Source organism: Polypterus senegalus, chromosome 8 (genome assembly GCF_016835505.1).
Source record: "Polypterus senegalus isolate Bchr_013 chromosome 8, ASM1683550v1, whole genome shotgun sequence".
NCBI classification, from domain to species: Eukaryota; Metazoa; Chordata; class Cladistia; order Polypteriformes; family Polypteridae; genus Polypterus; species Polypterus senegalus.
Window position 1 is genome coordinate 61200882 of NC_053161.1, and position 17099 is coordinate 61217980.

General features: G+C 35.4%; 1 protein-coding gene across 1 annotated transcript; it reads left to right on the forward strand.

Moving 5' to 3' along the window:
* Nucleotides 1-11096: 11096 nt before the first annotated feature.
* On the forward strand, nucleotides 11097-17099 carry LOC120534558 (hyaluronidase PH-20-like). The gene is made up of 4 exons (XM_039762152.1): nucleotides 11097-11987; nucleotides 13070-13159; nucleotides 14745-14983; nucleotides 17015-17099. The coding sequence occupies exons 1-4, from the start codon at nucleotides 11097-11099 to the stop codon at nucleotides 17097-17099; spliced, it is 1305 nt and encodes a 434-aa protein (XP_039618086.1).

The following is a 17099-nucleotide window of genomic DNA, read 5'->3' on the forward strand; positions in this document are numbered from 1 at the left end:
TAGGCCTACTCTACATATATGCTTTGGATCGGTGTGTCATTACCTCTGAGGCTAGGGATCTGCTCTGGCAATTGAAAGGTTACCGGTTCGAATCCCGTAAATGCCAAAAGGGACTCTGCTCTGTTGGGCCCTTGAGCAAGGCCCTTAACCTGCAATTGCTGAGTGCATTGAGTAGTGAGAAAAGTGCTATATAACTGCAAAGAATTATTATTACATTCATTCTAAAGTAAAATGTCAGCTAGATATCCAATAATGTAGATGATACAGTGCTCTGTCATTTTACATATAAGAACAGTGTGGTTAATCACAAAATACACAATTTCCAAATTAATTTAACTCAGCAAACATTAAAGTTTGTCAAAGCAATTGTGGAAATTTAGCTGTTTGTTACGAGCTAGTGTCACATAAGCACCACAATTAAAGCCATGAGTTGTTTAATGTTTATCTACTTATTTAGGTTATATAAGTGGACCCAAAAAGCTCCAGTGTCAGTTCTGTGATTGTGCTTTTGAATCAATATAGTTGTTCTGTCAGCACATGAAAATCCATCGTCATATTTCTAATACTGATTTTGAATGTGGCAGTCCAGATTGCTGTAGATCCTTTAGAAGGTTCACAGCTTTCAAGTCCCATAAGTACAGAAACAGAAACGGGGGGAGACTGGGTGCTGCAAAACTGTGTGTTACACAGACCAATCTAGAACCTAATGCTTTCAAGTTAATCTGTTACATTTATTTGTGCCAAGCAAAATTTAATGTTTTAAAAAATGTCTTTGCTCAATTGACGTCTCATATTAAAGAAGGAACCACAATGTACATTTAGAGGTAATAAAAGTTTTTTTCACTTTTAACTCTCATTTATCCAGAAATGATCAAAACTGTTCAATGGAAAGGCTAGGTCATAACCTTATGGAGGCAACTGTTCCAGTGCAGATGTGCATACATATTGTTTCACGTGTACTGTTAGGAGATACCTTCAAGGCTCTGTAGAGGTAAACTGTTCCACCCCAGGACAATAGGGGGTGCTGTTGCCAATCACCTTTTTCTTGTGTCTGTAGCCTTAAAGGGCAAATGCCCAAGGATCCATAATAACGTCTCCACCCTGGAACTGAAGCCCTTCCCCTTCTGGGGGATTCATTATGAATTCAACCTGCTTGCAGGAAGCAGATGTTCATTCAAAAGAACTCGTCTGAAGGAGAAGGACTGAGAAAAGGTACTTACAGTTGTCTTTTTTCTGTTTAAGCCTGCTTTAATTTTGCTTATTAAAAGGTGATTGCCAGGCTGGTATCCCAATCCTTGCATATGTTTCTGACCTGTCCTTTTATAGTTGTGGCATGCAGAGGGCACTCCAGCCACCCAAACCCGACACAGATAGATGCAGACACAAGTATTGCTACACAGCACACATTTATTATATGTGGGGAAGCGCGTCTTTTCTTGCTCCCTACAGCAGCACAGTACAGTGCACAAGCACAATAATTACCCAGTCCTTTCTTTTCTTTTCTCCTCTTTCTTTCTCTTCTGTCTCTTTCTCTCTCTCATTCTCCTCTCCTCCTCTGGCAAGCTTTGTCCACCTCCTTCAGTGGCAGCTGGGTTCTTTTTTAAGGCACCCAGAAGTGCTCCAGGTGTCTGGTGATCTTCTTCTGGCAGCATTTCTGGGTGTGGTAGAAGTTCTGCATCAAAGGGCTCCGCTGTTCCTGCAACACCCCCTGGTGGCGCCCAAGGAACTCAACAGGGATGCACCAAACTCCAACTTCCCTGGTGTCCTGTGGGAAACAGAGACATTGCTGCAACCCAGGGGGGCTGTCATCTAGTGTTCTGAAGGAGATAAAGACCTGAGCACACTCTACCCCTCGGCCCTTCCATTATACAGGTGTCTCGGCCATCGGCCACACAATATATATATATATATATATATATATATATATATATATATATATATATATATATATATATATATATATATATATTCGCTTCCCGGGTCCTCCCTGCGTGGAGTTTGCATGTTCTCCCCGTGTCTGCATGGGTTTCCTCCGGCGCTCCGGTTTCCTCCCACAGTCCAAAGACTTGCAGGTTAGGTGGATTGGCGATTCTAAATTGGCCCTAGTGTGTGCTTGGTGTGTTTGTGTGTGTCCTGCGGTGGGTTGGCACCCTGCCCAGGATTGGTTCCTGCCTTGTGCTGTATGTGTTGGCTGGGATTGGCTCCAGCAGACCCCCATGACCCTGTGTTCGGATTCAGCGGGTTAGAAAATGGATGGATATACATACTATATATATATATATATGCCAGTAGTAGTTAAGGTTTGTGTTTTTTAAGCTGTTTTGTGGGGCTTAAAGGGTAGAAGGACAAACAAATCATAATTGCTTTTACCTAACTACTAACTACTACATAGACTTATCTTGCTCAAAGGTAAGAATCCCAACCCACCACCTTTAAGTCAGTGGGTAACTGATATTATGTACTATCTGAAATTGGAAAAAATCATTCTCACTCAGAGGATATGTTCAAAACCTTTTAAAAATATGGCATGATCTAATCAATAACATTTCAGATTATGCTTCTATATCTGAGTAAAGGATATTCTTCCTTCCTTGCTGCTTCAAAGATTTTCTTTGTTGGCTAGCTCTCCTCTCTTTCTTTTGAGCAGGGGTTAAATTTTGGTTTGTTAATGTTGATTTGATTATATGGATTGCTGTTTGCCTTTAATTAAAATTAATGATAATTTTTTTTTTAAAGATGGTGGTACCTGTTCCCAGCTGGGGCACTACTCTACAGGTATGAGAAAAAGTGAACCCCATCACTGTTCTCAGACAATATCTATCTATCTGTCTCATTATTCATTTTGCATACACAACCACCAAGAAGTTAAAATGAGTATCAATTCACTTTAACATATAAAAGAACTTCATAGATTATTTTATACTAAACAATAGTCACAAAGAGTACCACCATTAACTAAAATAAATATTCTGAACATTTGCTTTGCTGTATTAATTTTCAGATAGATAGATAGATAGATAGATAGATAGATAGATAGATAGATAGATAGATAGATAGATAGATAGATAGATACTTTAGTAATCCCAAGGGGAAATTCTATCTAATCTAATCTAATCTAATGTGTCACACATGTGCGAAGCGTACCCATAGAAAATGGTTTACAGGCTCAAATAATACTATTTTTCAGTTGTCACCTGATCCCATCTCCTTTTTTCCCTCTGCAGACCAGCCAAAGAACCCGCCTCCCAATGACATCACCATCAGTCCAGTCCCTGTTGACGTCACTTCTGCACTCTGCATCATATCCAGTACCCAGAACCACTCTATCTGCCACATCAGTTCCTGTTCCGGTCTCCCTGAGTGTAACTCTTCCTCTGTTCAGACATATTTATAGAACAGCTTTTCAACCTGTTAGTCAGTTCTGTTTTGGACTCCAGTCTGTGAAGATTATTTTTCTGCAAGTGTTTTCAAGTATACCCAGTGGCTATCTTCAAGCCTTTTTTGTGACTTTATTCATCCTTATTACAAATGAAAAAACAGAGTGGTTGAACAAAGGTGAGTTAGAGTTTCAGGTTGAAAAAAAAACTGCTTAATGGTAGATCATCACAAGATTCTCCAAGAGATATGTCCATGAGGCCATCAGACAACTGATTGATGGTCACTGGGTGACATACAAGGTACTTTATTGCAAAAAGCGGATTGAGGTTAGTTAGGGCTTTGGTTCTTCTTCTGGGTACACAACTTCCTGACTGTGGTGAAGAAAAAATATTTGCCTTCCTGACCAACCTTTAACATTATCCTATTTTACCAAAATGCTGCACAATGGTGACATGTTTAGTAATATATACTACTGAATTGCAAATTTATTTGATGCATTTTGTTTCTAAAATCATGTTCTATTTGCCTTCACTTATAAAACACTTTTCTTTAATTATTTCAGAAAATGACTAAATTCCTGCCTTCTTGCCCAATTTATCTTTATCATAGCCATATTGTTCTTTCTCGCCTCTCTCCATCCCTTCCTTTTAAAAGTCCTATTCAGAGGCTATGTTATCATTTAGGCACAAAATAGAATAGAATGTCAGAAACTGTTAGATACAGCACAATCACATTACAGACTAGTTATTAGTATTAGTAAAGCTCACTTTTATTAGACCTTTGGCAAACTGAAGGAGGGGAATCTAGATCACCCTAAACATTATGAGGTTTGATCGTCTGTGCTTTCACTTAATTTGCCTGTTTACTAAAATCAGATGACCATACCTCATTGAACTTTCCCGTCATCTTTTTTCTAAGTGTAAGAGACAAGGTAATAGAGAAGAATTCATATTTACACACTTTTTCTAAATATGGCTTGCCATTTGCCTGTCAGGTCTAGTTCATGTTCACACCTCATGAAACATTGTTTATTTTTCTTTAATCTAAACCTACAGAATGACTTACTTTGAAATCTTACTTACTTACATATCTCCCAAGGACTAGTGTCAGTTGTGGCCAGTAAGAATCTCATGAAACAAAGGGTATGTTGCTGGTTGGTTTATTTTACTTCATAGGTAAAAGTTGTCTGAGAAGAAAACATTGTAATAGTAACTTGTGGGCTGCCTTGGGTGGATTGGTCAAGCAAGTTCTACAGTTGTATTAAACTAGTAGTCAATGTATTATGTGTATACGTATACTATATATATTGTCAATAAACCAAGATGAGACACAGAAGAAACACCTTGTTTATTGCCCTGGTTAAAAAAAAAGAAAGTTAGACAATAAAGGATAATTGTCAAACCCAACATGAGGTTGGCTTCTGCAGCTGTCAGTTTCTGGGAGAGGGTTGCAGTTCATCCTTTTCAGGAGCTAAAAAAGTGAATGGCTAATTCCTGTCAGGAGACCAGTTTTATAACAGAAGAACTGGAAGGGGCATAGCTAATGATGTCCAGATCTGAAGTGACATCAGAAATCTTCTAGAGGATTCTCTTCCACTTTAAAGGGAACAAAAACTGTTAGTGGCAGTGCCACGTCAAAAACCTTCCTGTTTTCTTACTTGAACCAACAACAAAACACATCCGACTATATAAATATTTATAAATGCATGACTAAATAAATATTTATAAAAGAGCAGAGTGGTGGCTCTCGGGCCTGGAAGGTTGTTGGTTTCTGTTACTGCCAGAAGGCATCCTACTTTATTAGGCCTTTGAGCATTGCCCTTAACCTGAAAAACTGCTTCAGAGGAGCTGTACAATGGCTAACCCTGCACTCTGATCCTGCCCCCAACAAAAAGGTCGTGCAAAAAGACAATTTTCTCCTCTGGGATTAACAAAGTACATCAAAAAATATATATGAAAAGACAAATCTCCATTTAACTGATTCAAAACATTGCAAATTATATATTCTATTACATTTCCTTATGAACACATGCTTTATTTCACATATATATGCACAACCCTAATCTGAATGAAATGACTTTGAAAAAAAATGTATAATATACAACAAATTTATTCTGTGGTAATGTACTGAAACACATTAATGCTGCCATATGACATTGCCACAATCCTAAAAAAAGAGGCCCTAAACAATCACTCAGAACACATAAGCCAGAGTATTATCAGCGAGAAATGGCAGACCACAAAAGCAGCACAACCAGGAAGTCAGAGTTAACAGAGGGCAAATCTGAAAATCAGAAATCAACATAAACAAGCAGAATATGCAAACCAAAAATTGTAGTCAAAAACAACTAAGAATCCCAACTCCCAAAATGAATAACTGAGCTACGGTCCATAAGCTGGGACATGGAGGAGAGGGAATCACCATGATTTTAAACTGATGGTATGATGACATCACATGACTCAACTTCCTCTAGTCATGTGATTGCAACAGATCAATTTTGGAAGCAAAAAAGATGAACAAATTAGCTGTGGCCACAGCAAGAAATTATAAAGAAAATGTCAGCAAGCAGATAAACAAAAGAATTAAAAATTGAGATTGTTATGACAAAAAAAAAATATATTCAAAATGAATAATAAAAATAGGTTCTGTATGGAATAAAACATCAATTCATTACCACTGTAGACATTTTAGCTATAAGATATCAAATTTCACAATAAAACCAGTCAGCAATTTTTTAAATCTGTGTCACTGTTTTGCAAAATATATACCTTCTGTTCTTTATTAGACAGAGGTGCTAGTTCTCTGCCTGAGGGCTGTGTTTTACTTAAAGCAACCTTTGTCAGAGAGTGAGCTTCCTGGGGTGCATGTTAACACAGCACATTTGATTATCCAGATACTGTCTGTTGTGATTGATGATTACATGGAGTGCACCAATACACAACTAGAAAGGTGCTGCACATAAAAGTATATAATGCAATGTTACCATAAGTAACTGCAGTAAAAAACTTAGCAAAATCTTCCTGTCTTGTGCCCTATACTTGAACAATTCCACCTTCCCAATGACCCTGCACAGGATGGAGCAGGTTTAGAAAATGGATGGATGGATAAACCATAAACTATTTTAATTAATAAAGTAGAGATATCCAAATATGGTTGATACACAGAACTGTTAACAGGAAATGGAGGTTATCTAGTGGACATAAAAAGTGATCTTGAAATAATTGTACTTACTTTACATGTGAAAATGCAAAAAAAAAAAAAATAATGATGATAAAGTGTTCTATTATTAATTTTCCTTTCTGTTGAATTGCACACTCACATGTTTTCTTTCATCCTTCCTGACAAAATCAACTTATTTTCAGAACCTTGTTATGATAACAAGCACATTATTTACGTGGGCCTTTCAATTAATATGCAGACATAGCTTCCATTTTAGTTTCATTTTAACATAAAGTATTATTTAGGTACACAACTATTAGAAAGCTTTGCTTCTAGTCCATTAGACAGAGATTCTTGTTAAAGTTGAAAATGTACTTTTAATGGCTTACAGTTCTTGGAGAAATATGCTTGTCTCACCTTCTAAGCTGCATTTGTATTTTTTTTTAATGTTTTTTACCTGTTATTCCACGGCACACTATCAAATCAACTTTACATATCCAAGAACGAATCACCACAAACACATGTACAAAATGTATGGTAGATCACTCTCTTGCCTTTACTAATTATTTGGGGTAATATTACAGTTTATGAAGGAGTTTATTTATTACAACATCCATCTATCCATTATCCAACCCGCTATAACCCAACTACAGGGTCACAGGGGTCTGCTGGAGCCAATCCCAGCCAACACAGGGCGCAAGGCAGGAAACAAACCCCGGGCAGGGCGCCAGCCCACCACAGTATTACAATATTATAAACTATAATTTGGCATTGTGCTGAGTATTTTTTCATTTGCATCGAGAAGTTAGGCGATTATTAGTTAAGAACAGAAAGTAATTAGCCAATCTTGGAAGGTATGGTGGTTAGTGGGGTAAAATGTTTGTATAAAAGGGTTTAATCAGATAACTAGTAGATGCTAATCAGCTGCTGATTCCAAGCTTATCAAATCTTTGGGCTCATTTTACATCAAAGCCCCTGAGCTGGGGCTGCTTGTTTAAACATACTTGACATTGTTTCCATTAAATGCATTCATCCCCTGAACAGTTTCAGTGGATGTTTACTGATAAGACCTGTTAAAATGACTTTCATTGTGTGCATATGCGTTTGTGTGGCACATCCCTGTCAGACTCCTCACCTCCTGCTGCGTGCAGTGAAGTGTAACTTTACCAGGTAAATCACTTTGCACTGCTGTTTGCTGCCCACTTCATGCTTCACTGGTTTCAGTACGGTCCTTTACACCATGGGACTATAAATTAATGGCCAGAGGTAAGGTCCAGCATATTCTTCACTTTGGTAATCACCATGGAGGATTAGCATGCATCTCTTGTGCTTAATGACAAGTAACAGAGTGGTTTTGATCCAATAAAGAATCAACATATTTTTTGCTCCATACCTTTATTTCCCAGTTTAAAATATCACAGGAAACGTGAGCTGAAATTCAGAGAAAGCAGTCTTCAGGTCATGTAAGTTGCTATTGGCATCTGTTCAATTCTGTGTTGATTAATTGTAAAATTGGATTTCATTCCAAAATGTCAGAAAATGCATATTTTTTTCTAATACTTGTTGAGTTTAGGTTTTTTTTTCTCTAAAATTGCTGTATAAGATCTTGATTATGTTAATCTCTTTTGTAAGTTACTTTGGATGAAAGCATCTGCTGAGCAAATAAATATAAATGTAAATCTCCAGTGTTAAAATAATCCTTATAGTGTCAAATTAGCTATTAAAAGTCTACATATAAGAGCATTGTTTTTATATTTATATTTTCAAGTGTTAATTTGGCAATTTTGCGCTTTTGGATTTAGTATATATTTTTTTTCCTTTTTATCAACTTTGCATTTATTTAGCACCACTAACACCTTGCATGCTCACAATATATTTGACAAACAATAACATTAAAATTTATTCAAACAAATGCATATTTTGCATGTTTTTGTTTTTAAATTTTATAATTTATCTTAAATGTGTTACATTATTTACCAGTGTTTTTTAAAGAATGGCCGCGAAAATGTGGAAAAAATAGAATAAATTAATATTTCTTTCATCCTAATTTAATATGTAGTAATTAAACAATTCAAAGGTATCAAAATTTTTGTAAGACTGAACTAATAAACATTTAGTACTTTGACATGTGAAAGTGTGTTTAACAGTAAAGAAAGTAAAGTTCTGTCACTAAAAAATGCAACTTATGAAGCAGAATCTAATACACCAGATCTTGTTTCTTGTTTTAATACTCATCCACATGAAAAGAGTAAATGGAGAACAATCACCACCATTCTCCATTTCATAGACAAACTAACAAAAATTATGGCCCTGAAAAGGACTAACTCCAGTTCCTCACACTTAAATAGAACCAAGAAAGGTGAGCGCACACACTGTAACAATCTGTCAATTTTGAAACTTCCATCAATAGAATTTTGAACTCTGTATTTTATTTTGTTGCTTTGAATTGTATACTTGTTTACTATGTAAAGTGCTGTGAAAGGTGCTATATTAAATAAAGATTAATTGATGGATGTATTGAAACAGCTATGACTCTGTATATTTCAGCCCTCCATTCATTTTGTTATTCAACAAGTGGTCAGTGCAGTTCACAGTTATTGTTCTGAGTTTGTTAATATTTGTCTTTAAAATGCAGTACATTATTTTATGTTTATGGGTTGGATAGGGAATTGAGGACATAAAAGAAAAATATACAATAGTAGCAATCTAACAATTTGTACTACTCATTAAAATCAAAGGTTTGTATCCATTAATCCACCTCTTCATTGCTGAGCATCTGATCTTTACTCCATCTGTTCTACATAGGCAGAAAAAGAATGGACTAACAATTCAAAGTAAGCCTTTGAGGTTAAAAAATACAAGCACAAATCAAAAAATCGTTCTTGGTTGTATATTAAATTGTATAGTGAATACAAACTTAACACACCAATAATAATCACCAAGCATTTACCGACTCACTTAAATCAAGCAGCTTGTGCTTATCACAGAAGTATTGGGTGTAAGATTTCCATTTTTATATACTGTATATGAATCTTGCTGTTGTATATTTTTGAACATATTTTTTAGAGATCAATTAATAACATAATGAAAGGAATGTTGGTGAGGCTGTCTGATACCTTTTATGTATTTCCCTGTTTTTAGTGTTCTCTCCTGCATTCTAAAGATTTATATGTTAAATGCCTACCTTAAATTGTTCAGACATGACTGAGTGGGTTTGTGTCGGATTTGGCTCTCGGGAAGACTTGTGCCTCATCCATGTCTGGTTGCTGCCTTGCACATTTGATGTGGCTTATGTGAACTCCAGCCTCCTGTTAGCCTCAGCTTGACTATGGAAGTTCAGAAAAATAAGGTTTCAAGGATTCACAGGTCTTGGTATTCACAATACCAAGAGACATATTTCTCACTTAAGCCATTTGAACCATCCCAAAACAAAGTTATTTTAGTAGGCCATATTGCAAAGATGAATGACCACTTTACTGATGCTTTATAAGTGTATTATCATTAAACGAACCCTTTGTTAAGGTCTTTTTAAAAGAGTAAATGTGTAATATATATATAAAATGTGGCAGTCTCTGAGCCTTTTTACAAATAGCTTGGGTCCGTAGTTATTTATATGATGTAGTAGTTAAGGGATTCAATTTATACACCAAAGCTGCTGGTTCAGTTATTGCCTGCTCTTCAGAAAGTCCTGTAACCTGCCTATTTGCCTATTTTATAAAAAATAAATAAAATACGAACTCTGTTAATAGTTGTGTATTCTGACCTGATTCTAATTACCATGGATGAAATTTACATTTACTAATTTGGCTGGTGCCTTCATCCAAGGTGACTTCCAACATATATAATACAATTGGTTGTGTTTCTTTTGGTTTCCAATTGGAGCACAGACAGGTTAAGTATCTTGTTCAGGGTCACACAGTGTCAATAGTGGGATTTGAACCCACAACCTTGGGGTTTGCGGTCTAAAGCTGTAGCAACTACACCACACTACCTGAATCAACTAAATATATGACAGTTATCGTCATTATACTGTATAATTCTTGCTCCTTGTGACCCTGAAATAGCTTATGATCATTTAAAACGCGATAAAAGTAAGTTTGGATGTTGAAATAGGGGCAGCACTGCTGCCTCACAGCTGTAGGGTGTGGTTTTCCAAATCTGTCCCAGACAGTCTTTGAGTGTTTTTTTCTTATGGGAATTCTGATTTTTTTCACACATACCAAAGATATTCATGTTATATTCATTAACTGATGACTCCAAACTGGCCAGCATATAAGTAAGTGTAAAATTGTACATAACTGTAACCCTGATCTGACTGCCCCCATCCCGTCCAGTGATTGTTGCTCACTTTACAGATTCTGGATCTCCATGACCTACAATTGAATTATGTGAGTTTAAATAGGAATGCATGAATCTTTAAATGTTTGTTTTTATCTCTTTAAGGTAATGATGTCTACACATCAGGATTTCAGAGACTTTGACAGCTATGATATTCATCAATCCCAATAAGGCCTGTTGCTAGCCACAGTTGTCTTATGGCAAACCTATTATCCATCATTATGATATTTCTCCCCATTACGGAAGCGGACCTTCAGATTGTGCCACCTTTAATGAATAATGTGCCATTTGCCTTTATGTGGAATGCTCCCACTGAACTGTGCTTGAAAAAATATGACATTGATTTAGACCTGAATTATTTCCATTATGTAAGCAGTACTTTGAAAACCTCAACCAACCAGCCAGTTTCAATATTTTACATAGACAGATTTGGGTCATTTCCTTTTATTGATCGCCTTACAGGGAAATTTTACAATGGTGGGTTACCACAACTTGGCAATTTGAAGGACCACCACAAAAAAGCTGCAGAAGATATCACTTTCTACATTCCTTCTGAAAATGCTGGCTTGGCTGTAATTGATATGGAAGATTGGAGCCCACAGTGGATAAGGAACTGGGGTATCAAAAACATATACAGAAATCTTTCAGTAAGTTTTGCCTTTCAGGTAGACTTAACCCTCACTTCAGACTCAGCTGCTCAAGAAATTGCAAGAAAGCACTTCGAAACTGCAGCAAAGAATTACATGAAGACGTCATTAATGCTGGGGAAGTCCTTAAGAGCTAATCGATTATGGGGTTACTATCTATACCCAGAATGCTATAACTACGACTACAATCAAAACCCAGATAATTATTCTGGAAAATGTCCTGATATTGAATTAAAAAGAAACAATGACCTTCAGTGGCTCTGGCAAGAAAGTTCAGCTTTATTCCCATCCATATATCTGGAAAAAATACTGAAAAATTCCTATAGTGCTACCTTGTTTGTGCGTAACCGTGTCCTGGAAGCAATGCGCATTTCATTGTTTCCCAACCGGACAAATTACTCCCTCCCTGTATATGTATATACACGTCTTGTATACACGGATAGCATTTCAACGTATCTAACTGAGGTATGCTTACTATATTAACTTGGTTATAGCTGTGAAAGTTATTGAGTCATCAAATGAAAAGGATGGGTTGCCAGTTGACAACAGTGCTGACAACAGTGCATACTTTTGCAAATAATTGTACTCAGTCACATTGGGCCAATGTAAACACTCCAGTCAACCTAACCCGAGCAACTTTCAATTGTGAAGATAAATTGTAGCTCATGGGAAAAATAATGGCAATAGTGAGATAGATAGATAGATAGATAGATAGATAGATAGATAGATAGATAGATAGATAGATAGATAGATAGATAGATAGATAGATAGATAGATAGATAGATAGATAGTAGAAGGCACTAAATAAAGATAGATAGATAGATAGATAGATAGATAGATAGATAGATAGATAGATAGATAGATAGATAGATAGATAGATAGATAGATAGATACTTTATTAATCCCAAGGGGAAATAACATGCATATTCCATATATTGGGTATTAGGAAACGGAAGTCAGAATTGCATACTGATTGTATACTCAAGTTATTTGAATTTGTAAAGAAAAATGGAGTATAAAATATTGTATAAAAATATTATACAGTAAAAAAAATTCTGATTTCAGTTCACCAGTTCTTACAGAGACAAAAGTATAGTGATGTTTCCTCAAAGACACTTGAGTGCAGGTCTCAATCCAGTTACAATCTGCTCTCCCAGTGTTCATGTGAATTCTCCCTAAATACTCTGTGTTTCTCCCTTATTCAAAATCATGCAGGGTTAGATGGTTTCTTTAAAGTTATGCAGAGTGGGGTGTTTTATTTTTGGGAATATGGCTGAGTGTGCACTGTGACAAGTTGGCCACCAGTTTGTGATTACTTTCTGATAATCTTCTGAATATAGGCCACTTGATTATTGGAAAACTAGGCTTAGAAGATTAACTTTTTTGGCTGCAATTACAAATGTTACATACCCTTTGAATCAATGATAACTTGTTTTGAATATAGTGGACAGATTTACTAAATTTATATACTGAAAAGAACACTAAACACAATTGCTGCATTGTTATCCATTTAATTTAATTTAAAATGTAACATTATTTACTTTTAGGCTGATTTAGTAAGTACAATTGGAGAATCAGCAGCTTTGGGAGCAGCAGGGATTGTAGAATGGGGTGATCTGAATCTGACATTGAGTAAGGTAAGATCTCACAATATTCAGGAAGGCTTATGATTTATTGTGATGTATTTGCATCAGTAATTAAAATATCTCATTATTGTAAATGTAGGAATCAAGCTCATTTAAGCTCGAGTGGTATAAAATTCAAATGTTTATTCATGGTATTTTCTATTAAGGTCAAGAAGCAATCTCATTTAAGGTGTGAGTACTGTAGGTGGAGAGAATATTTGGCAGAAGATCGATTTACTTGTAATTACAACCCGATTAAGGAGGGAGCACGAATTGAGGAAGTGGAAAATCACAAAAAATAATCTTATTTAGTAAGCATGCTTAACCAAATTTTTCTTCCTTTAGTAAAGCAATAATTAACATGAACCACAGAATGTAACATTTTCGTGAGGAACAAGAACAGGTTTGTTCCTCATTAGCATTGATTATTCATACAAAGTACTTGCATTTTATGCCTCTTACAGAACTAAGGGAAAAGCAATTCTAGACATGCTTTCCTTGAAGAAACAAATTAAAAAAACAGTGCTATATCCTAGGAATAAATTAAAATATATCAAACTGTTGACAAATGACCAGAACAGATAAAACAGAAAAAGATCATTCTTAATCAAGGTCAAATGCACAACTCAAAAAACAAAATAAAGAATCTGTTCAAACAACAAAAATGTAATGAATCCATTGTTTATGCTCTAGTAATTTACAAACCTCATGTCCTCACGCAGATTTAAATAAGAGTTGTTTTTTGTTGGTGGCTGCTAAGAGTGGGCTGCGGGTTCAGGTACAAGATTTATAGTGGTGAAACATGCAAGTGAGGCGAACACTCTTTAGGGAACCTTCATAAAGACGAAGGGAGGTGAGCAGAGTCAGATCCAAGCTGGCAATAGGTGGGAGTCAGTACGAAAAAGTAAGAATCTTTCATCTAAAGGAAATGGGGAGTGAAGAAGTGTGAGATTCAGAAGTCACAATGTTTGTTACGGAGGATTGTTTAGTTTAACAGGCATTTCTTTTGGCCTTAACAACAGGAAGGTTTAGCCAGTACTTAGAGTTATAGACTTGTTTGTCAGAAATATAAAAACCCGATTCGGGTTTCCCCAAGTTACTTTTTATGTGTTGTTACAGCCATCTACAGTATTACATACAGCTAAGTATCACTTCTGTATATGAATAAAATAAAAATGATATTTCATTGTGTCACCACACCTAACTGTAGTAAACAAATATAAAAAAATACACTGGATTACAGCACCTGGATAAAGCATTTAACAATGAGAGATGCTGTATACAACTACATATAAGAATAAGGAAAGGCAATCATTCAAAATGAAATAAATTAAATACACCATCTACAAGCAGAACCTGACTGTCAAGCACAGTTTTCAGACATTTGAAATAACTAAAGTAAGATATGTTTTTAAAATTGTATGCAATTTAATAGTTTGAATCATCACTTTCATTATCATTTTTGTAATATTTATATAAACAAAAATTATAAATGTGATGGTTTAGGTTGGAAGGTCAAGAAAGTATGATTATATCATGTAAGGCATACTTACTGTTTTGTATCTTTTTAAGAACTGTGGTTTTGACTTTTTTTAAGGATATCTGCTCATCTCTGAGGACTTACATTCAAGTTGTTTTAAACCCCTATGTGTTAAATGTGACCACAGCAAGTCGGCTTTGCAGTGAAAGTCTTTGTGGAGGGGAAGGCAGATGTGTTCGAAGGAACATGGACTCCAATACTTACCTGCACTTAAATTCACGCAACTTTCAAATTACAAGAATGGTCAATGGGACGCTGAAAGTAACAGGACAATTGACCAAAGAAGATATACAGTGGTTCCGATTAATTTTTACCTGCCAGTGTTTTATGGGAAAAAATTGCATGACCAGTGACAATTTACTCAGAACGCCAAAGATGCCCAAAAATACAAAGGATAATCTACAAGCCTCATTAGGACTCTGTATATTATTGTTGATTTGCAGCATGTTTCTGACCAGCACCACTAAATATATTGTATGTAAATTGTCACGTACCATCCATTAGCTATGCAAACTTAATGGTTAGTTCTGGGATAAAAAGAAGTTCAAGTTGAAGCATAGCTATTCAGAATCCAAATAGGACTATATCTTAATTTTCATCGGTAATTACATGAAGCTAAAGATTAAAAAGATAGACTTTAAATGATAAATAACTAAGATATTAAACCAAGTGTTATTAATGATTTAAAAAATTGTGTATATATTTTGAATCATATGACAATCTACAAAACTATACTGTGAAGAATGTGCTATTCATTTGTTATTGAAAGAAATATAGCTATTATTAAACATTCATTTTGTTAATATAACTTGATTGTGAGTGTGTTAAATGTGATGCAAATAAGGACATTTCAGAATAAATTAAACTTTTAACTTTAGTATGATTCCACAATTGCTTCATAATATATGAAATCAGTTATTAAGAAATGAAAACAAATGTTGATGACTGAAATATAAGCTTATCATTTTAAGCACAATTTTGTGACCTACTGTGCATTAAATGTATTAGCTTGTAATTCTCAAGAGTCGTGTTTAGATAATTAATAAAATATTTTTTTTACCTTACTGTAGAATCATCTTACTTCCATGTTATATTGTAGTACAGATATATTCAAAGTTTGCCCAAATTATTAAATTAACTTTACAAAATGATGTCGTAAAAATTATAATGGGATACAAATACTGTAGTTGTTTCTCCACAGAAAATACGCTACCCAAGAGTATGCAAGAACTCAAACATATTCTTATGTACACAAAATGGTTAAGTGTTCTTAAAGTTGGAATAACATTAAATACAGTCAAACTGTAACTGATCTGGTTTCAGAAACAAAGAAATGCCCATTGCTACAGTGACTGTGTTTTGTGCTGAATGAGGTAGGATGTACACATCACATCATGACTGGAACTGGATTACAGAATAAAATAATAGGGTGTGTGTAGTACATCTAACTGCAAACATGGAAGGGCAAACAGAAACAGAGCACCAGTATGCATGCTGATATAATCTGAGCTACAAGATGAAACGTATCTGTTCTGTTCAGTTTTATTCATTTGGCCACTTTTTGCAGAAAAATGTTTCTACCAGTTTCCAGTTGCCTTTGGATAGTGTAGAGCACCATACTCGCTGATGCTGATGCTTTGATTTTTATTGTAATTTCTCTAAATGAAAGGCCTACACTTCTAAAAGCAATAATGCACTGTCTCATTTAATTTGTTAATTGCCTTTTCCTTGCCATTATCACTGGAATTTACAACTTTCAACAGTGGAATATTGTGCAAGTAGTACTTCAGAGAGTGTGGTAACACAGTCTGTTCCCATTCTGCTTTAAGACAGAGGTTTCTTAAGTAATCAGCAGACTTGTGACAACTGTGCAAATTGTTTGCGTCAACTTGCAAGGCCTGATTTACTTTAATTGATGCAGAACATCTGTAGGTTTTAACCTATTAGTTGTTCCCTGAAGAAGGCACATTTGTAATATTTTGAATTTTCCCTTTTTTCAGTTTTTGCTAATGTCAACTTAAAATTTAAACCTGTCATTTTACTGCTTATGTTTTCACCATTTTATAGTATGATACAGACAAAATTAATACAGTAAATACACTGAGTCTGTTACTATATAGCATGACTTCGTGAAATGATGGCATACCTGAACATACTGACAACGTAGCTCTTTCACTCTTCACTGTTCTGTTACAATGGACCCTTAAATACCTGCTCCAGTCTCAACAAATTCCTCTTCCAAAGTAGGTGAGAGAAGCTAAACATACAGTGTTGATATTTTCAGAGACATCATTGTCTTGAATATTTTTCTCTTTTATGTCTTTTAGGGAGAAGGCTTTTTTGTCTAGAATCATATTTACTAAGGCAGCCTTCTGTTCAGCTGAAAATTTTGCCCTTCTCCCATCAGCATAA

What these genes read in the sequence shown, in the direction of transcription:
- LOC120534558 (XM_039762152.1), top strand. Translation starts at nt 11,097, where the DNA reads ATGATATTTCTCCCCATTACGGAAGCGGACCTTCAGATTGTGCCACCT. An exon ending in TTTCAACGTATCTAACTGAG is followed by an intron (nt 11,988 to 13,069) that starts GTATGCTTACTA and finishes ATTTACTTTTAG; the next exon opens with GCTGATTTAGTAAGTACAAT. An exon ending in ACCAAAGAAGATATACAGTG is followed by an intron (nt 14,984 to 17,014) that starts GTTCCGATTAAT and finishes TATGTCTTTTAG; the next exon opens with GGAGAAGGCTTTTTTGTCTA.